General features: G+C 36.1%; 1 protein-coding gene across 13 annotated transcripts in view; it reads left to right on the plus strand.

Annotated features, from left to right (window-relative positions):
- The window catches only part of Emsy (EMSY transcriptional repressor, BRCA2 interacting), a 71,217-nt gene that overhangs the window by 16,572 nt on the left and 32,942 nt on the right, over positions 1 to 21,703 (plus strand). For 8 of the 13 annotated variants that reach the window (XM_028770621.1, XM_028770624.1, XM_028770623.1 and 5 more), the window contains 6 exons: positions 637 to 789; positions 2,748 to 3,007; positions 9,900 to 10,176; positions 13,595 to 13,852; positions 18,569 to 18,718; positions 20,627 to 20,797. In XM_028770621.1, the coding sequence (XP_028626454.1) occupies positions 637 to 789; positions 2,748 to 3,007; positions 9,900 to 10,176; positions 13,595 to 13,852; positions 18,569 to 18,718; positions 20,627 to 20,797 (1,269 nt within the window). The remainder of the gene's footprint in view (positions 1 to 636; positions 790 to 2,747; positions 3,008 to 9,899; positions 10,177 to 13,594; positions 13,853 to 18,568; positions 18,719 to 20,626; positions 20,798 to 21,703) is intronic. The other 5 variants (XM_028770625.1, XM_028770622.1, XM_028770630.1 and 2 more) reach the window with 3 other exon arrangements.

Raw genomic sequence — 21,703 nt, forward strand, 5'->3', positions numbered from 1 at the left:
TAAAACAGGGTATAGTATGAGAATCGGTGACAGTGGAACAATTTAGTGTGGTAAATTGGCGTAATTAACTCCAGGCTATTCGTGGTGTTCCTAAGTTGTGTTCTTTCATTGAATGATAAGGAGTTTGAAATTTGAAACCATTGTTTTAGTTATTGTTGTACCACTTGACTGGCAAATGACAGATTTTGAATTAGTTTATTTAAATAAACTAGCTTGGTTCTTCTTCTGTAAACATTTTGGAAATTTCTGTGATTAGGGAGATATTAGATTCTCCTATCATTGGTGTTGCTGTTGGTATTAAAAAAATACTGCAAGTTTGTGCCTGGTGTCCAGTTCTTGCCATTATGAGAAATTATTTTCTTTTTTCTCAATAAAGTTTTAAACTTGACTGCCTTGTACCTCCATCCTTCTTCATTTGCCATTACCTGTCTATAAGCCTGTAAATACTTGGGAAAGACCATTAAGTGATGATTTTCAAAATTGCCTTTAACTTTGAGTGTAGTACTTTGTACTAGCATTAGTCTCTGATCATATGAAAATGATAAAAGTTGGCCTGCAATAAAAGTAATTTTTCTGTATGTCTGGACAGTTGTGGTGAAAGTTAACAGCAGACTTTTTTTTTTATCATTCCTTCAGTAGTGGTTTGCTATTCCTACACAAGTACCACGTCTACCCCAACCTCTACCCCTGTTCCAAGTGGCAGCATAGCAACGGTTAAGTCTCCAAGACCTGCCAGTCCTGCCTCCAGTGTAGTTGTCTTGCCAAGTGGAAGTACTGTATATGTCAAAAGTAAGTGATGTCTCAGTGTTACCAGGACTCTCTTGACCAAATGCTGCAGTCCAAGCTCTGAGTAGATCTGCTTTTCTGGAATAAATCATCGGGCCACAAGCTGTTTTCAGTGGTTAGTTTTTGAAGGGTCTAAAGACTTCTCATCTGTATATATGACTGGGTATTCATTTTTGCTCTGTGTGGGAAATTTGCCTTTGAACAGTGCTGTCCTTTAGGCATTCACACCTTTGATTCCTTCGGAACACAGATATGAATAGGTACTGAAGGCTTGTGCTTATTTGATGTTTTCCCAGAATTCTAATCTTTTCAATCTTTTCTTGAATTACACATCTCACCCAGCTCTTACTATGTGCAGTGACTCGTTCTAGAGGCTACCTTTTATATTTCTACTTGATACAATCTTCAAAAGTTTTTTATTTGCAGTTTTAAACTTCTGATTCTATTCTGCTCTATACAGTAGTCTTCAGTTTGTTTGTTTGCTTGCTTGTTTTTGAGACAGAATCTGTATAAGCCAACTCTGGCCTCAGATTTGTGATCCTTCTGCTTCAGCCTCCCAAGTGCTAGGCTTACTGGTGTTGCTATTGTACTTGACTCTATAAAACTCTGTGATGTCCAGTTTTTCTTACGTTATAGTCTCTTAATTTTATTTTAAAAATTGTTTTATATTTTATTTTCATTTGCTATGCTTTTAATCATTAGTATTTGATCTTAATTGGTCTTAATATAGTAATAAGAGATTTTCATGTAGATTTTTAAAGGTGCCATTTTCCTTTTTTAGACAGGTTTTTAGGTCACTACCAGTTCATAGAGTCTAACAGTTGAAGCTGTAAAGACTTATATTTTATTACCAATTCCATGAGTCAAACTATGTAATTTTTTTATATATGCTCTGTAGAAATTTCCTATCTACGTTGCTGTGTATATTTATCATGTGAATTTTGTAAAATCTACAAAAGAAATGAGGTTTTAGGCTACAAAAATGTTAAGAGCCATATGGACTGTTAAGTGTATCTCAGGTTTCTGTAGATTTAACCAAAGTAGTCTTTAGAAATGACACTCAAGACCTGTTTTTTACAATCATTTTTAAAAGTGCTCTTAGTGAATCTCAGATATGAAGAACTATTTCACAAACTAAAGTACTTTCAAATAATGAGAACTATATCAGTTTATACTCAAAGACAATGTTAGTTTTATTATTCATTCACCAACTTTGTTCAAGTCACCATACTCGGGAGACAAAACAGTTAAGACTTAGTCATTTTTATGTAAAAAGCATGTTAATATGGTAGATGTGTAGACAGCTACATTGTCATGTGGTAAGTGGTACAGAATAGGATGTACAAAGTGCTTTATGTACAATGCTCAGAGGAGAGGTGGATTAGCTTTTCAGCAAGGAAGGGAAGGCTTCACTGAGAAGTGGCTTGCAGGATGAAGAAGAGGTCCTTTGAGGATGGTGATGTTCTTCAAAGAAAATTAGGATATATAGACTCAGATAAGAGGGTGCTGAAGTATCTTTGGAAAATGGTGAGAAATTTAGCCTGTCAAGATTTTAGAGGGGCACAGGGTTAGGGTGATAGAATTGTGTGCCTGGAAAGATAGGAGTCCTTGAGTTTTGGTGTGGTAAGGATTTTGGGAGGATAGGAAAATACAGACTTAGCGAATTTCTGGGCTTGCTGTAGTAGGAGTGTAGAATAGACAGAGATAGATGCAGGACCATCTTCTAAGAGGTTATTGATAAAATACAGGCAGGAGACAAGGAGCTCCAAATAGAGTAGTAGTTTAAGAAAAGGGTGGGTATTCAGAGAGACAACCTTTCTGAGGGAAAATTATCAGGACTTAGTGACAGATTGGGCATAAAAGAAAGGGAGAAGCCAAGGATGACACAGGCATTTAAAAAAAGAAAGTAGAAGAGGCAATGCTAGTTTTGTGTAAGTAGGAATACTGTTGCTGTCTTTCAGGTGTTAGCTGCTCAGATGAGGATGAAAAACCCAGAAAACGCAGGCGAACAAACTCTTCTAGCTCCTCCCCCGTTGTCCTGAAGGAAGTTCCAAAGGCTGTTGTTCCGGTCTCAAAGACGATCACTGTTCCCGTGAGTGGAAGTCCCAAGATGAGCAACATTATGCAGAGCATTGCCAACTCCTTGCCACCCCACATGTCACCTGTGAAAATAACTTTCACCAAACCATCAACACAGACAACAAACACAACAACACAGAAGGTAGGTGGTGGAGGGCGTCGCAGCCATTCTGTCTTTGTCATAGCATGATGTGGGATTGACAGGTGTGTCCTGAGTACTTACTGTGTACTTGCTGTTATGCTGGGACTGCTCACATCTCTTGTATAATTTTGCCTGTAAAATATTGGGATAGATATTATTATTTACTTTTTAAAATGAGGCTAAGGTGCCAAATGATTTGCTCAAGATGACAGCTAGCAGATCTGCTTCTGGACTTACGTTGTATTTGATAATTGTAATGTCATTTTGAAACAAACTAGAGAACTTTTAAAGTCTTTCTATATGTGGCCTTTCTATATGTGTCACATTTTTGCTTTGCCAGTGGAATTGTGTTTTAAGAGAAAAAAGGGGGTATGGGTAAATGAATAATTATTAAAACCTTCCTTTTTTTTTTTTGTATGGTCTCATGCATTCATTTTGACCTCAAGTTATTAGTATGCTGTCAATTTCATGTTCTTGCAGTCCGCAGTCTTTTCACTAGTCTGGATTCTGATGATCTGAGGCTAATTTTATACCTCTGTTTCTGGGATTTCCTTTTTAGCATCTTTGTGCTCTTCCCTTTTTATTAGTTTCTTTTGCTAGAGAGTGTCCTTTAGTAGCTCCCTATGTAAGGGTGGCTGTATTGTTTTTTTGAAACCCTGTGTGGACAAAGGAAATTTTTTCCTGTGAGTTTTGAAGACATTCTTCACTTTCTAGCTTTTAGGATTATTTTTGAGATACTCAGTGCCATTCTCTTTTTAGCTTCTGGTTTTGTTTTGGAAACCATTTAGAGGACTGAAACAGCAAAGGTGTCATGACCTTCAGGTTCTGTCTTCAGAGCTTTTTATCCTGTACTACAGTTCTCAGAAGTTCTTGCTTACCTCTCTGACCGACCATCTGCATTTCTTTTGTGGATCACTTGGGAATTTGAAACTTGCTAAATTGATCCTTTAATTTTCCTGTACTTTTTCATTTCTGTTTTCTCTTTCCCCTCCTCTTCCTGTACCATAATGGATTGGGATGTGGATTTTGGAACTAAATTTTTTTTTTAATTTGAATTCTAGGTTGCCGCCAGCTTTTTGACTGTAAGGAAACTAAACTCTATACTCAGGTTTTCTCTGTGAAATAGTAGGGGGTAGGGGGAGCAACCCAGTGTTTCTCTAATCTTTGGGTATTATAAATAATATATGTAAGGCTGGAAGAGAGCCTAACATGGTTAAATGTGTATCGTTTTCTGTATCCTTGATCAGTATCCTTTATTACTTGCATGGAATTGTTCATTTTTGCTGACATGCTTTATTTTCTTGAAGGAAGGATTGCACTATTTAGTTCAGTCTGGCCTGGAACTTACTATGTAGTCCTGACTGACCTTGAATGCCCGAGTGCTAAGGATCACAGGCATATATTAGAATACTTGGCAACCATCATATTTTACATTTCTAATAATTCTTTCTTCTTCTGTAGATGATCCTTATTTTTCTTTTTAAAAATAACATCCTGATTTTTGATAGAATGATTGTATTCTTCTATATGATTATATTTATAAGTCTTTTGGCCTGTCTTCCTTTTCTCACGATCTTTATCTTACCTGTTAGTTTTTCTTTTCAGACTTTCCTTAAGTGTCTGTCAGTCAGCTTACATATGAAACTGGCACATTCACTGCCCTGTCCCTCTGCCACTTGTCCTTGAGTTTTCCTGAACTGGTCAGATTCATCAGGCAAGAATTTTTCTGTTTTCTGCTTTGAGTATTATAAACCTTCCTGCCAGTGTTTTACAGTCAGTTGTGGAAGGGTCCTGTGATACCTGAGATAATAAGTGCTTCTAAGTCTTCTCATCTTAGGGACAAGAGTGGTGTCTGCAGCAAGAGTTAAGTGCAGTTGAGTGTATACGATATGACATGAGCATCCACTTAGAAAATGCCAGCTCTTTACTAATTTGCTGATAATAATGAACTGTTCCAAATATGTGAATCCACTCGAAATTAACTGCTTTTGTTGATTTCAGAGTTCATTAAGCATTGTGTTTGCATTTTTACTTGATTTCAAGTAAGCATTTTTGAATTATTCCCTTTTTTGGTAGAAAGTTTTTAGGTTTTGGTTTGGTTTGGTTTTGGTGTGTGAGTGATGCTGCGGATTGAACTCAGGACTTTGTATATACTGGAAAAGTGCTGTACTACTGAGCTGTATCATCCTTAACTCTTAGTTTAGCTTTCTGAGCTGGCCTTGACACCAATTTACTATTCTATAACTATGCTTCAGGTTGTTAAATCTTACTATAATAGTTTTAACTGCTTTCATTGCTGGATCTTATGACTATTTCTTTTTTCTTCTCTTTCGTTTACTTAAAAATGATTTTAGTATTCAAGAAACAACATAGGAAAACTGTAACTAAAATGTTAACATTGACATCCATATTCTTTTGTTTCTACTGTGTGTTTTGTTTTATTCATTATGTTTATAAGTAGTTGATGTTATAAATTGCAAGTTTATTTTCTGTTTCTCCCATAGAGGGTAAGCTGAGGGTAGCTTTCTTTGGTCTCTGTTTTATCATTATTAGAACAAGGCCGTGGCATGTACTAGATGCTAATGAATATTTGTTGAATTAATTAATTAACTAATTAATAATTGAACAAATCAACACACACATAAGTAGATCTAGCTCCAGTAACTATCTGGTCATGTTAAACAAACACTTTCCCTTAGAACTGTGTCACTGACCCTCTGATAATTGTCTGCTAATCATCTATTTCCTTTTAAGACAAAAGTAATAATAGTACTTCTTAAGAGTTACCAGAATTAGATGAGATTATTCACTGAAAATGATTATAGTCTGTACAATGTTTAATAAGTATCACCTAACATCATTAACTTTCTAATTTTCTTTGGTAGACTTCCATAAAACTGTTTGTAACATATAGGGTTCCTTGTAAGTGAAATCTGAATGGTTTTGGGTTTGTTTTCTTTTCTTTTTTTTCCTTACTGACTCTTGTTTTTTACCTTCAGGATTTTGAGGTGAGAACAAATATTTGAAGCTGTCAGATTCATGCTTTTAAGAGGGCACATTTGTTTCCAAAGTTATATACAGTGCTTACCATAAATTTTCAGATTCAGAAATTTAGGTTTATTTGTGTTTTAAAAAATAAATATTTAAGAGGAAAAAAAAGGACTCATTATTCCAAAAATAATTACTGGGCATCTACTGTGTTCGAGTGGTAAAACTGTCTTCTCTTACTTCATTTTTTTCTCTGCCATCTAGTTTTAAAAAATTTTTGGACAACTAGGTTATGGTTAGGACTAATAAATACATTTTCCATGTTTTGTTGTTTGTTTGCTGGGTAGAAATATTAAAAAATATTTTTATCCAAGGCCATTGTCATAATTGCATTTACCTTGGATTTCTCACAATTTGTACTTAAGTCAACTTAGTAGTTAATTATTGTAGGTAAAGTGACTTTACATTAAGTGTAATTGTTTCTGATTTTGTAAACAATATTCACTTGTAAGTAGGTGTGCTATTTTTAGTGTAGATACATTTCCCACTTATGTCAATATGTCTCATTTAAAACAACACTGGTACGGCACTCATTCAAGCAGAACAACAGAATATAGCTTTATGCTTTCATGTGCTTGATTGATATTTTTCATTTTGTCCTTAGGGTGCAAGTCCCAGCACTCTTAAGGAGTTTTTGTGAATGCTAGAAGGTCAGTAATTTGAATTATGGCCTGAATAAACACTGTGGTTCACTTGGCTTCAAAACCTTTTTATCTTCTCTCTTGTTTTGTTTAAAACAACTTTAAAGTATAAGCAATTTCTCCAGGATGGATCTCTAGTTGGGAAACCCCCTTTACAGATCAGAAAATCATTTGTGTTTTGAAATCTCAAACTGTGTTTTATCATTTGTATCTGTAATCTAGAATGTGGTCTGAAAGACCTTAGATTTATTCTTTTCTTTATATTAGACCCCTGCCTCTATAGTCTCATTCCGGAATTTCAAATATTTGAACTGTGCACACCCCTCTTTCCCTTCTGTGCCCAACACTGCTTATTAACTATGGCTTACTTTCCTGCCAAGCCCAGTGAATCCTCTTGTGCTGCAGTCATCAGCATTGGGCCTCTGGAAAGCTGTGACTATTGATTCAGGATTGACAAAAGTCAAACGCAGTTGCCTTTAGTACACTAATTAGTTTGGGTTGGTAGCCACAAATTTCTTTGTACACTTAGTGATAACAGAGTTAGGAAGGAAAGAAAATGTTTCTAATGAAACACACAGTTTATTGAATATCTTTTCAGTATAGAAGTGATCTGTAATGCTTTACTCTTTTCCATCCAACAGTAAATAGGAATAGTAGGCTGCTAGTAAGTACCATTTGTTAGCTGTCAGGTATTGACCACCTGCCATGTGCCTAGTAGATGCTTCACATGATTATGCCGTCTAATCCTTGTAATGATTTTGTAAGGTCACAATTATTATCCCTATTTTATAGAAAACATAAATTGGAGCCTCAAGATTTTAACATGTCCAGGGGCCTGACATTTGAAAATGGTGGAGGCAAGATGGTCTAAGTCCAAGCCCGTTTGACTCTGAAACTTATGACCCTATTATTATATTGGTCCACTTCTCAGTTTGTATAATAGTTTCTTGTTGTTTTCAATACTATTGCGTATTGTTAGCCAATCCAGCCTGGTTGTGATTATACTGACCAACTTTCTACAGATGTCAAGGCATGTGTTGATTGTTAAAACAACAGACTTCTTAAAGTAATGGGCAAGTAGTAATGTCTTCAATTCTTTGTTACATTGAGATTATGTAGAAATAGTATAGTTCAAATTTTCTTGATGTAGATACAGAGTATAAACTCACTCAGAAAATTTTTGACTGATTTAACTTCAGACTTTCTTTAGGGCCAGTGTAAAATGAAAAAGAATTTCTTCCTTAACTTCTTTGAATTTTTTTTCAAACCAATTTGTTCTGTCCTAGGTAGGCACAAATAATTTTAGTGAAAGAACTGGGTATCATTACAGCACTGCCCCTAAAGTATTACCCCTAAACAAAACTGCGATGCATACTCCCAAAGCATAAGTAATATTTGTGTTCTGTACTTGACATGGGGCTAATTATTCTTGTGTCATGGGATTTAGGACAATTAAATAACCACTTACATATCAGTTCCAGGGGCTCTTCTTGTTCTGTTCTAGGAATCCTACAGTTATCATTCATCCAGTTTTAGATTCTCTGCTTGTCAGAATAATTAGAATCTGATTACTTCTCTTTAGTTTTGCTAACATGCCAGCCTAAGAAACTGCTGTCACTTCTTTTCTGGCTTGCTATAATAGTTTCCACTCTTGCCTGTCACTTCATGGCAATTAGAATGATCTTTTAAAATAGATATCACATCTTGTTGCTGTGCTAAAGTCTTCCCATGGCTTCTTATTATTCTCAATATGAGATTCATTTCCTCTCACTTGGCTTTCATATTTGATCCAGCTTCTGCTTTTGACCCTCTTTACTCTAGGCTTTCTGTCCTTTCTTATTTTTTTCAGGATATTGGGTAATGGTGGCCAGGGGTCTTTTATTTAGTGCTATTTTCTGTAAAATGCACAAAGCTAACTACAGTTTCTCAGCCTTACTGCCTAAACCGTGACTTCTGTTTTTTATATCTATTCTCTGTACCAGACCAGGAGCACATCCTCCCAGTTCACCTACAAGGTGTAACTAACAGCTCCTACAAACACATCAGCCATTACATTTCTGCTGGCTTCTGAGAACTTAATTTATCTGTATCTTAATTTATCTGTGTCTTTGCCCTGCTGTAGTTTCAGTCTAGCAGATAGATACTTTAAATTTAAAGAAAATTTATAAAAGTTACATACTTTACACCTCTTTCCCTGGATTTCCTTGGTGTTTACTTACTGTCCTTTCAGTTTCAGGATTCTCACCTAGGATGTCACATTCTAGTTTCCTGTCCTAGCTCCTTAAACATTTTTCAGTGTGAAAATTTCTCAGATTTTCCTGTTTTTTTTTTTTTTTTATAACTTTGACAGGTCAGGTGTTTTAGTAAGATACCCCATTCCTAGAATTTGCTTGATGTTTTAGATTAGGGTTAATGTGTTTCATGGAAGAAGGTCACAGAGAAGTGGTGCCACTTATATCACATCATATGAAAGGACACAAAGTATCAGGACTTTACATCTCAGTAGTTGGGTTTAGACCTTTAAAGCTTCTTGAGTATAACAAGGTTGCTTTTGCCTTTTGACTTTTGTTTCCTACTCTCCCTGCCACTGAGTGCCCTTCTAGGTGTTAACAGCACACATAGTTTGTACCCTGACTTCATTCTGGTTTCTATTCAAATATCTTCACTGAGTACTTTATCTTAAAAAACAAAACAAAACAAAACACTATCATCATCCTTTTTATCTTTACTCTGGTTTATTGTCTCTTCCATTTGTTTCTGCGTGTTGTGTATTTTTATTGCTCTATCTGCACTAAAATGCAAACTCTGTGCAAGTAAGTTTTGTTAATTCTTCTATCTTCAGCATCTAGAACTATGCCTGGCACAGAGCAGATGCTCAGTAAGTATTTACAAGTGGACAGATGTCCAGATGACTTTCTCATGTGAGGTGGATTATCCCCCAAATGGTGTATGGTGTGTAGGGATGCTTGCAGAGCTACGTCATACACAGCATTGAGCACCACTTCTTAAAATACTTGCTGGAAATTGATGGTTTTAGATACTTGCTGGTAAAGGAAAGTTCATAAACTTTTCGTTAATTGTATATTTTCTCTGTTGAATTGTTACTGTCATATTGCAGAGCTTAGTTTTGAGTTGTATATGAACTTAAATGCACTGGTAGTATAGAGTAGGCACATGAAAATAACTTACCTTTCCTTCCTTAGGTTATTATAGTGACCACATCACCAAGTTCTACCTTTGTGCCCAACATTCTCTCCAAATCCCATAACTATGCAGCAGTCACTAAGCTTGTACCAACATCAGTCATTGCCTCCACGACTCAGAAGCCACCTGTCGTTATAACTGCATCCCAGGCCTCTCTGGTCACCAGTAGCAGCAATGGCAACAGCAGTTCTACGTCATCACCTATTTCTAGTACAGTTGCAGTAACAGCAGTGGTATCTTCCACACCATCCGTGGTCATGTCTACAGTAGCACAAGGTAAGTGGTAAGCTACCAGCTAATTCTGTCCTTGTGTGGGGGAATTTTGAAGACAACTGAAAGAGTGACTTTGAGGGGTGGGAGGTGGAATGAGAGAGAGAGAGAGAGAGAGAGAGAGAGAGAGAGAGAGAGAGAGAGAGAGAGAGAGAGAGAGAGAGAGAGAGAGAGAGAGAGAGAGACAGAGAGAGAGAGAGAGAGAGAGAGAGACTGAGACTGTCTATCTTTCTGTCTTGGGGTTGAGGATCTCTGCTGTTCGGTCAGTGATGACTTCTCTTAGCTTGAGGATGTGAAGTGTTAGCAGTTTTTTTTTTTTCTGTAACTCCCACACCTTGTCTTGTCCTCCTCTTCCCCAACCCCCATTACTTTCTAAGTTCTTCCATTGGTAAATGTGGAAGCAAATACATACATATTTAAGCTTTTCCTTCAATAAAAGTTAGCATATTGTACGTGTTGTTGTGCACTTTAATGTTTGGAAAGGAGAATTTGTAATTTGGTATTAAATCTGGTGCTGGTATCAGAGGTGTGAGTTGGTGTGTTTTGTGTTTATTAGTTTAACTTATTTTTATAATAAATTAGTTTATTTTTAGGTGACAGTTTCTTATTTGGTTCTTTCGAGTCTTTCAGTCAAAATTGGAAGCTGTAAGTAACTTTTTGGATGTCTCTAGTGTCTGTCCTTTTGCCTTTCATTTACCAAAGAATGGGGCACTGCAAATTACTTAGATTGCAGTTTTATTCTGCTGCTACTATTTATTTAGTAAGAAAATTTTTTCTTTCACTTTATCCTTTTTTCATATTTTCCATGGACTTCATGTATTCCTTTCACGATAGTGTGACAGTCTTCTGCTGACTGTAGTTTTCCTTGACCAGCTTTGAAGAAATCTCTGTGTTCTCCACTCTTATTCCGTGAGATTCTGTCCTTGTCAGTTTTCCCTCTCCTGAGTTTGATGATGGTCCACGTCTGACATCTAAGCAGGGTTGGTTTTTCTTTTTTGGATTTTAAAACCAGAAAACAGTGGATTTAGGAGTTTGAGAAAACAGTAAAGAAATAAAGCAAGTCCACCAGTTGCCCCCAGCCATGTTATAATGCCCTTCCTGTTGAACATACTGAGCCTTTCGCCCACACCAGTGGTCTGTCTGCAATAGAAAGTTCCTGCTCCATTTAATACAGTTTTAGAGCTTTACATCATTGACTTTCTCCTACTTTCTCTACCCTTCTTAGCTATTTTCATTGTTTAATCCTGTTTATTACTCAGTATTATTACATAGATTATTTCCTAGTTTTAGTATTCTAGATTAATATCTGTTTGACTTTTACTAGGCCTCGCCAGCACTAGAGCAAGTTTTCAGTGGGAAAGGGGAGCTTCTGGGACTTGTCTGTGTGCACACTTTATCTTACTTCACTAATGCCTGGCTAATATTAAGTCCTTGTTGTATTTGTTTATAAAATAATATAAAATAAAACAGAACATTATGGGGAAATAATTTATTTCCTTTTTAAAAATATTATTCATATTGTGTGTAAATGTGGCTTTGTGTTTATTTGTATGGGCATGCACATTCATCGCACACGTGAGCGTCAGAGGATAACGTGTGGGAGATGGTTCTCTCCTCCTACCATGTGGGTCCTAGGAATTGAACTCAGGTCCTTAGTCATGGCAGTAGTCCTTTTTATCCACTCACCCATTGCAATAGTCAGGAATAGCTAAGATCTTTTAAAACTTTGAAACTGTTTAGTGTGTTGTATTATTCTTGATCCCGTCCTCCTTTTTTACCTTCTTAAGCATATAAAATACGACCAGTACTCTTACTTTTATGTATTATCTTTCTTTACTTACACTTTATTTTTCTTATTGTGTGTGCATGCAGGTGTACATGTGTCATGAGGTGTGCGGTGGTCAGAAGAAGACTTTGTAGGGTTAGTCCTCATTTCCCACCTCTTTGTGTGGGTTTGGAGGATCACACTCAGATTGTCAAGTTTATACAGCAAACATTTTACCATCTCTTTGCCCAAATTTATTCTTTTTTACATAAAAAGGTATTTTGGGTTTCCTTCTTTCTCTAAGTTTCATGTTATAACTTTTAGCATTTTTATATTGTAATCAGTCCATTTTTTATTTGGTATACTGAAGTATTTCATCCTGGGTAAGTTTATAATGGAAAATGATTTATTTTGGCTTATGGTTTGAAAATCTAACATCAAAAACTTGTATATGGTGAGACTTTCTCATTTTCAGATTTTCAAGACAGTGCATAGCTGTCACATGGCAAGAGATAAGGAGCATATATGTATGTTTTCTCTGAGTTCTTTTCTGCTTAAAAAACCACTGATACTCGATCATGGGTCGCCTCCCTGATTGTCTTGCTTAGTTTTAATGATCTTCTAAAGACTCTACTTTAAACCACAGTCATTAAGTCAGAAAAAGTTTCTAGCTTTTTAAGACATTACATTGGGGATTGAATTTCAACACATGGGCTCTGATGTGAACCATAGCACATATTTAGTCAAAATTATCAGGGTAGCTTCATCCCTAAATTTTTTTCAAAGATGGACTTTGGAAAATATGTTTTATTTAGTGGTATTGCCTGTATTCTTTTGGGCATCCAAATGTACAGTAAATTAATTGTTCTAGAATCTGACTTGATTTAAATTTATTTGAAAATTGTGATGAGCAATTAAGTAAGTGATGTCACATAAATAAGCATTAAATGACTGACTGGTTTAACTATAAGAAAAGTTCACTTTTTTCAGAAATCCATATGACAGAAGGCTTCAGTTAAGTTAGGCAAATCATTGGACCACCAAGGAATTTTTTCCCTTCTTGAGTAACTTTATTGTTGGTTAAATGAGTACATTGTAGGTATCATAGCCAGCTATGAAAGTATCCAGAGGAAGAAGAGAACATCCCTAAATAAGAGAAAAGCTTATCTAGGTGTTCTCTAGGCAAAGATTCCTCTCATAGCATGTTGGCTATAATTAGCTTTATTCCCAGAAAAAGTAGTGACATGCCATGACAAGCTTAGATCAATTAAGAATTGCCCTCTAAAGCTGGCTTAGGGACCAGCCTCCACAGAAGTATATACCAATGCCCAGGAATGTGGATTCTCAAGGGGGAAACAACCCCGGGTTTGTTAGAAGGAAGAGAGAGATTGGACTAGCGACCAATAGACTTAATAGACTTAGACAGCAGTGGAAATGGCATGCTGGTTAAAGAAAAGTTAGAAGCTTGTTAATGAAGCAAGACTATAACAAGAGGAAGCACTGTAATTAGTCTACTTTATAGAATTTTTTTTTACAACAGTTGACTTTTCATTTGATCTTTTGTATTTCTAAGACCGTACGCTGATGGAATGGTTCAAATCCTCCTTTCTTTGAGCTGCCCACCCTCCCCTTTCCTAAATCCTCTTTACTTTTCTGTAGGTGTAACCACATCAGCAATCAAAGTGGCATCCACAAGACTTCCTTCTCCCAAAAGCTTAGTGAGTGGCCCTACCCAGATTCTTGCACAGTTTCCCAAACAGCATCAGCAGTCTCCTAAGCAGCAGTTACAGCAAGTGCAACAGCAGACTCAGCAGCCAGGGGCCCAGCCTTCTTCAGTGTCTCAGCAGCAGCAGCAGCCTCAGCAGTCACCATTGCCACCTGGTATCAAACCTACCATCCAGATCAAACAAGAGTCAGGTAACTAGAAAGTATGTGTGAGCTCCGCTGGGTATCCTCAGTCCTGGTCCTGCAGGTCGTGAGCAGAGTGTGTCTTCCTGTTTATTTACATCTTTTTATTTCTTTCTTCAGTTTCTTATGGTTTCCAGTAGGAAATGTCTGTAAATGTTTTTTAAGCTATAGCCCTAAGTGATTTTCTTAAAGTGACTCTTAATAGTGTTGTGGTTTTAATTTTCATTTCACATATTTATTGTTGGCAACATGTGTAAACATGTTGCTAAACGTGTATTCTTCTAGCTTGCTGAACTTTATTATTTCTGGGAGTATCTACATAGATTTCTTGGGATTCCTGTGTATGTAGGATGTATTTCATTATGCCATCTGTAAATAAGGACATGGTTTTTCTTCCGTTCCAATCAGTATTCCTCCCCAACTGCCTTCCTCTCCCCACTCCCCCAATCTGTTTTATTTCACTAGCTAGAATATATAAGTAAGAGGGAATTGAACAGCCATTCTTGCCTCGATCCTGGTTTGGGGTAGAAGGCATTGGGTTTTTCAGTGTTTAATGTTCAGACTGTTACAGGATTTCTGTATGTGCATTTTGAGTTAAAATGGAACATTTCTATTTTCCTGGGGCTTTTCATTATAACTTTGTGTTAGGTTCTGTCAGATGTTCTTTTATGTTCATGTGATGTGACCTAATACCTTTTTCATATTTAGCTGCTGATATGCTGAATCACATGGGTTGATTTTCTGTTGAACCAATTACATCTATGAAATAAGCCCCACGTGGTCATGGTATATAATTATTTTTTATACAACAATGGTTTTGGTTTTTATCTTTGTATAAGAGAGTTTTTTAATGTATGTGTAGGGTGGGTGTGTCTATGCATGTTCACGGTGAGTATGTGTAGACGTGTGAAGGTTTCTGCACATGTGTACAAGTGCACATGGAGGCCAGAGTTGCTGCTGGTGTCCATAATCACTCTTCACCTTGTAGACCAAGGCAGGGATTTTCATTTGAACTCACTGCTTGCCAGGGCTTCCTTGGGGATCCTTCGTCTCCACCTCTCACCTCTAGAACACTGGGATCCAGGCAGGACACCATTCTGCCTGGCGTTTATGTGGATCTGGGACTCTGAACTGAGTTCCTCAGTTTATCTGCTGAGTTGACGTATACTTTTCTTATTTTGTAGTGTCTTTGTGTAGTTTGGTTAGATCAAGATACTAGTGGCCTCAGAATGAGTTTGACGTGTTCTGCTTTCTAGAAGAGTTGAGAGAAGATTGGTATTAATTCCTTAAAATCTTAGCTAACTTCTCCAGAGAATCAGCTGGCCCTGGGGATCTCTATTTGTGAGCATGCAAATTATGAACTTACTTTTTAATGGTTGGAAAACTGGATTAGCTATTTCATCTTCGTTGAGCTTTGGTATTTATAGTTTTTAAGTTATTCATTTCTAAGTTGTCAGAATGGTTAGTTATCATCAGTTCCTTATTATCCTTTAAATGCCTACAGAGTCTATACTAATGAGCTCTTTGTCAGGCTTTCTATTTTACCAAGTTTTTAAATCGTTGTTGTTGTTGTTATCATTATTATTAGAGTTTTGTTTTATTTATCCAGGCCCAGCTGATTTATTAGAGAAGTAAACTAAATATTTAAGAAATTAATACCAACTATCCATAATCTCTTCTAGAAAACAGAACACTTGAAACTCACTTTGAGGCCACTAGCACCTTGATAACCAAACTAGACAAAGACACTACAAAATAACACAAGTATATAACAACCCAGCAGGTAATCTGAGGAACTGAGTTCAGAGTCCCAGATCATTTTGCAGTTTTAGTCTCATTTTTTTCTGTTTTCTTTGTTTGCTTTTCTAGCTTCTTGAGAACTAGAATGTTGATTAAAGACCTTTTCTCTTTTCTATGCGTTTAGCATTTAGTGCTACACCTATAACTATGCTTTGATAATTCCTTAGTTCTACTATTTTGTCAGCATCATATGTACTTTGATATGTTGTCATTTTCCCTATAATTTTTGTTCTGGGACTTCCTCGTTGACAATGTATTTAGGATTCTGCTATTTTATTTCCATTATGTTTGGAGAATTTTTTTTTTTTTTTGGTGGTCCTTTTGGTATTGTTTTCTAGTTGGATTCTGTGGATTCTGTGTATTTCAGATGCACTAAGTAACTATGAGAAGGATAAACTGAAGTCCCATTTTCCTGCAAAGAATGTGCTCTGGCTAGATGCTGTGCAGAAGAGTCCTTCAACTCCATGACTGTAGCAGTCTGGAGTGGAATCACCACTTTACTGAACTGAAAGAGGGAAAGAAATGGTTTTGGTTCAGATATCACAAAACTTGATTTTAGTTTTTAGAGGTTCAGTTGGGTGTATGTTACTTTGTTCACTATTTACTATAAAACCCCTTTCCAAAGGGTTCTCTTTTATTGCATTTTATTTGTATTTTGTGTGGACATGTATGTGTGCATGTGGACATGTACTGTGTGAGAGTATGTTTGTGCATGTGTGTGTTCCATAGTGTGCATGTGGATTCCTTTTTCCACCATGTGAGTCCCTGGGATAGAACTCAAGTAACTAGGCATGATGTCGGTGCTGTTCTTTACCCATGGAGCCATCCTGCAGTGCCTAGAGCCTTTTAATGATGCATGCTTTAAAACCTTAATTAGTTCTGCTGTGTGGTTTTGGAGATTTCCTCATGCCGTCACACCAGTTGTGGCTCTCCAGGATGTTTTAGGAACATTGAGATGACAGTCCTTTTCAGGACAACACTCTGGGCCTGCCACCTGCTGAGGGGTTGTTTGGAAGTGTGTTTATTTGATTTGCTCTCCTTTTCATGGTCAGTTTTGAGAAATAATGTTTTCTTAATGCTATTTACTTGCTCTAGATTATCACTTGATTTGCCTAGGACTGAGTAGAATTGTCTCTTGTGATTTTTTTTTTTTTTGTGATTGTTATTTCCTGAAGCTTTTTTCTGCATAGGAATTATGCAGATTATGGTTCATTAGTAAAAAATACTAGAAGTGATTTTTCTTTGTATAACCTCACTGTTTATGGTTTATTATATTCAGAACTATTTTTTATAATACTTATGGAATTCCTGACATGTATTAGATACTTTAAATTTTTTATTTAATCCTTAATAGCCCTATGAGGTATATACTAATTAATTCTTAATTTGTAGATAAAAAATAGTCATAAAAGTTATTTAAGTAATTATACCCAAATTACCATGCTTTTAATTTCTTTCTTAGTTTATAGAAGCTTAGAATTATTTAAAGCTACTAAATATGTAGATGCGTCTATTTCTTTCCTTTATGTCTCAGCTTAAATCACCACCTGTATTAGTTACTTTCTTGTTGCTATAACAAAAGCCATTGGGAAAGGAAGGGCTTACTTGAACTTGAAGTTAGAACATCATGTAGGGAAATAATAGTGGCTGGGGAGCTTGAGGCAGCTGGTAGTTTTGAGTTTTCAGTGAGGGAACAGAGTAGGCAATGCTTCTACTCAATTCCTGTTCCCTTTCATTCAGTCCAGGGTCAGAGCCCATAGAGCATGTAGACCTTCCCTTCTTAACCTAATCTAGAAAATCCCTCCAGACATGCCCAGAGGTTTGTTTCCATGGTGATTCTAAATTCTGTCAAATTGATAGTTGAGGTAACCATCATGCCACACCAAAAAATAAGATTCTTAATTTTCTCCATGAAAATGTTTTCTTTTATGTATTTTATTTAAAGCTCAGAGTGGGGAAATGGCACTAAATTTTTCTGCTTTAGTTACGACTGTTTAAAAAGTATAGTTAATTTAAGATGTTTGCAAGGTCAATATAAACATCACAGCATTGTAATAAAATAGTTTTTAAAGTCCTAACATAACTTCCTTAACAATTTTTATTATATTTCTTGTATATTGCCTTTGTGTTCTTTTCACATGAATGTTTTATATAGGTGCAATACTCATGTGGCCTTTTGGCATTCTGTATGTGATAAAGTGAGTTATTAAAATATTTTTATATAGAAAACTACTTAAGGACTCTGGGATATAGCTTAGTGGTAGAACACTTGCCTAGCATGAATGAATCCCTAGGTTCAACTATACCAACAATAGACAAAAACTAGAAAGGTTTTTTAAAGCTGGGATGGTGGCACACATCTGTAATTCCAGCATTCAGGAGGCATAGGCAGTAGAATCTTTAGTTCCAGGCCAGTCTTAGCTACATAATGAGACCCTACCTCAATACAAAACAATGAAAAATGAGACAGCCATTTAAGAAATCAAACAAAAACTGTTCTTGGCCTATTAAGTTTTACCAGTGTATGTCAGCTCACAGAGTCATGAAAAGTCTTTGTTGCTGAGAATCTGGAAGGACTGTGTGACTGCTTTTGACGTCTTATGCTAGTCCTTTCTTTTCAAGTACTTACATGGAACAGATTATTTGCTTTTGCTAACTGGTTTGAAAGCTTGTATGCACACCACCATAGATAAAAATTTAGATTTAGTTTTCTTTAAGAAATCTGTTAATGAAATATAGCTGCATTCTTAAATTGGTACAATTTAGAAAGGAGGAATTTGAATAATGAAAACTTAGAGTTTCATCAGTATTAAAAAGGCATTTCTAGGTTAAGACTCAGTAAATGTGTGTGACTGTTGCCCTATTGGGCTAAGTGACATTTCTTAAAAACTATTTGTACTGAGATTTATCTTTTTTCTTTCAAAGGTGTTAAAATCATCACACAGCAGGTTCAACCAAGTAAAATCTTACCCAAACCAGTGACTGCAACTCTACCCACCAGTAGCAATTCCCCAATTATGGTGGTTAGCAGTAATGGTGCAATTATGACAACTAAACTGGTAACCACTCCTACCGGTAAGTTCCACAAGCATCAGTCCATTCATTCATGCCATCAGTAGCTTCCCACACCAGTGTGGGTGTCATGTTGCACATGTAGTGATGGAAACAGTTCTACAAAGAAGTAATTTTTAAAATTTTGTTTAGAGACAGGGTCTGTGGCCTAGAACTCTATGCAGCTGAGGATGACCTTGAATTCATTCTTGATCCTCCTGCCCCTACCTCCTGAGAGCTGGGATTATAGGTGTGCTCCACCACACAGGTTTATCAGGTGCTGGGAGGTCAAACCAAGGGCCTAGTGCATGCGAGGCAAGCACTCTACCGAACAGTTTTCAAAAGATTGCTCTTGATTCCTTCTGGTCTGTCCTGACCCTGAAGTTAGCTCTTTTTTTGATATAATTTTTTCATAATCCTCTCCAGTTTCTACTTACCTAGTTGTTTGTTATTTTATTCATATTAGACAATAAACTTTATAGGATTAAGAGAACTAATCTGGTTAGCCACCAAATGTATGTGCTTGGTCAGAGTTTGTTGAGTAGCTGAAAACATGCCTAACTAATGCACAGGGTGTTACTTATGAGGTTAAGAGTTCAGCTCATGTTACATTACAGTGTAGTAAGGGTTGCCTAGACTGATAGAAGTCTGTTATTGTTCCCAGATAGAAGAGCAATTAGCCTGAGTTTGAGGTGGTAACAATGTAGAACATTTTAAATTACCACCATTTGTGGACTTTATAAGTATTAAATGATATCAAGTCAGGAGGTAAGGCAATAGCTCAGTGTGGAAAAACACTTGTTAAGTTAGTGTAAGGACGTGAGTTCAAATTCCCAGAACCTACATAAAAGCCAGACCCATAGCAATACTGGCTTATATGTGTCTGAGTTTATAGTGCAGCAAGTGTTTCTTTTAAATAATTATAATTCAATGCATTCAAACTTTATACCCCTGTAGCATGCTTACTTTTCCATGGACTTTTTTTCCTGGTTCAGATGTATGCTGTGATTAGTCTAATTCTTTCTAATGTTCTTCTCATGGTTGTAGTGGTTATAAGTTTTTAAAGTAAGTAGCTTCCTAAAAGCAGTTTTTTCTGAGGTGGGTATTTTAGAAATGTCTGTCACACAGTCTCTGAATCTCATTTCAATTTAAGCAAATGCCATCTTCGTCATTTCCATGGTTTCTCTTCATTTCCCTGAGGCTATTCCTTCCTTTAGGAATAGAATAGTCTTTCTGAGTTTTTGGGTTTATAAGAAACTGTAAAAGACTCATCTGATTAGTTTTTAATCTCTCTTTGGGAAAGAGAAAAGTTGTTGAAATAGTCGGAAAGGGTATAAAATCCTTTGAGAGAGACATAGAAATAGATTTTCTATCGGGTTAGTTAAAGTTGAAGAAATATGCAAATAGAGATAGTTTTAAGCTAAAAACTGTTCCTGGCGATTCTTGGCAGTTTCTTTCAACTATATCACTAGTAAAATGATGGACTGATCCTTAAAAGATGGAAATTTCTTTAGAGAATAGCAGGGTGCAGAGAAGAAATGTTATAAAATTTTAGGCAAATGCCTTATTTGCTGGATGGTGACCTTGGGTTTGGCTCTGGGACAGCATCAGACAGGGGCCTTAATGTTTTTAAGAGAGCTTTGGCTTAAAATTAGTGGAAGAAAGATAGTGGGAGCAGGGGCGGGTTCTCCTTTTCTGTGGGCTGGTAATTTGATGCTGCAACACATCACAAAGTTTTATATGTAAATTTAATTTTAATTGACTTGGCATTGACATTGAAAACTGGTTATAAAATTGTAAATGAATGCCTTGGCACCTTGCAGTTTCATTTTCAAGTGATATAGGTGACGTTAAACTATAGGGAAATTGTATGATTATCATTCTTTTTATGAGTATTGACAATTTTTTCTTTTTACTACTTTCTTCCTCTAGGTACTCAGGCAACCTATACTCGGCCAACAGTGAGCCCATCCTTAGGTCGTGTAGCTACAACCCCTGGAGCTGCAACCTATGTGAAAACTACCAGTGGTAGCATCATAACTGTAGTACCCAAATCATTAGCTACCTTGGGAGGCAAGATAATTAGCAGTAATATTGTTTCTGGTAGGTATATCTAGAGTATGTTAAAAGCACAGAACTATTTGATTAGAAGAAAAGCCATGTTTCTCTACAGCAGGACCCTATTGATATCAGTTTTTTTTGCTTCAAAATGTGACACTGTTTTCAGTCCTTATATGAAGTGATTAAATATAGTTTTTAGTTTTAATATTAAATATTCATATATAAAGCTTTTGATAAGTCTAAAGTTGAAAGAACATTTAGCTTTAAGTCACAATGCAAAGATTATAGTTTATGTTTGCTTAGTGATTTATTTATTTAATAAAGAGTCTCACATTGTCAACTTTTTGACTTGAGGTATTGTACCAACTTTAGAGCTGTGGATTCAGAGGTCAGATAAAGCTGCAAAGAGGATAATGGAATTGAATTTGCGTCTGGATATATTTCAGGAACATAATTCAGATCTTCAGTTGCTAATGTCACTTTGGTTTATTAAACATAAGATATTTGAATATCTTTGTTTGCCTTTCACCATTTATGCTGTTAGCTTTTTAAAAATATTTTACTAAGATAGTAAAACTAACCCTCTGCCCATTTATTAGTATGTTGGAACAGTACCTGGTTTTTATTGCCTTGTTAATCTTTACAGTATTTGGGTTATAAATTCTAAAGTGGAATGTTAATGAGGCATTTGTTTTCACTGATTATTATTTTTAATTAAAATTATGTAAATGATCTGATTAAGCAAGCCTTGTGGATTTTAGCTGTCTACTATTTTTGTAGACCAGTCATGTTTTGTCTGTCCCAGGTGAATTGCTCTAACATTTTTAAAGTGAAAGGATAAAGTTCCTGGCAGTAATTTGATGTCGCTGATAACTCAGAGAATGGAAAAAAGCAGGGCAGAGCATGGTGTTGGCATAAAGCTCTGTATTCAAAGCTGTTAATTTTGGC

Source organism: Grammomys surdaster, unplaced genomic scaffold, assembly GCF_004785775.1.
Source record: "Grammomys surdaster isolate TR1022 unplaced genomic scaffold, NIH_TR_1.0 203, whole genome shotgun sequence".
NCBI classification, from domain to species: Eukaryota; Metazoa; Chordata; class Mammalia; order Rodentia; family Muridae; genus Grammomys; species Grammomys surdaster.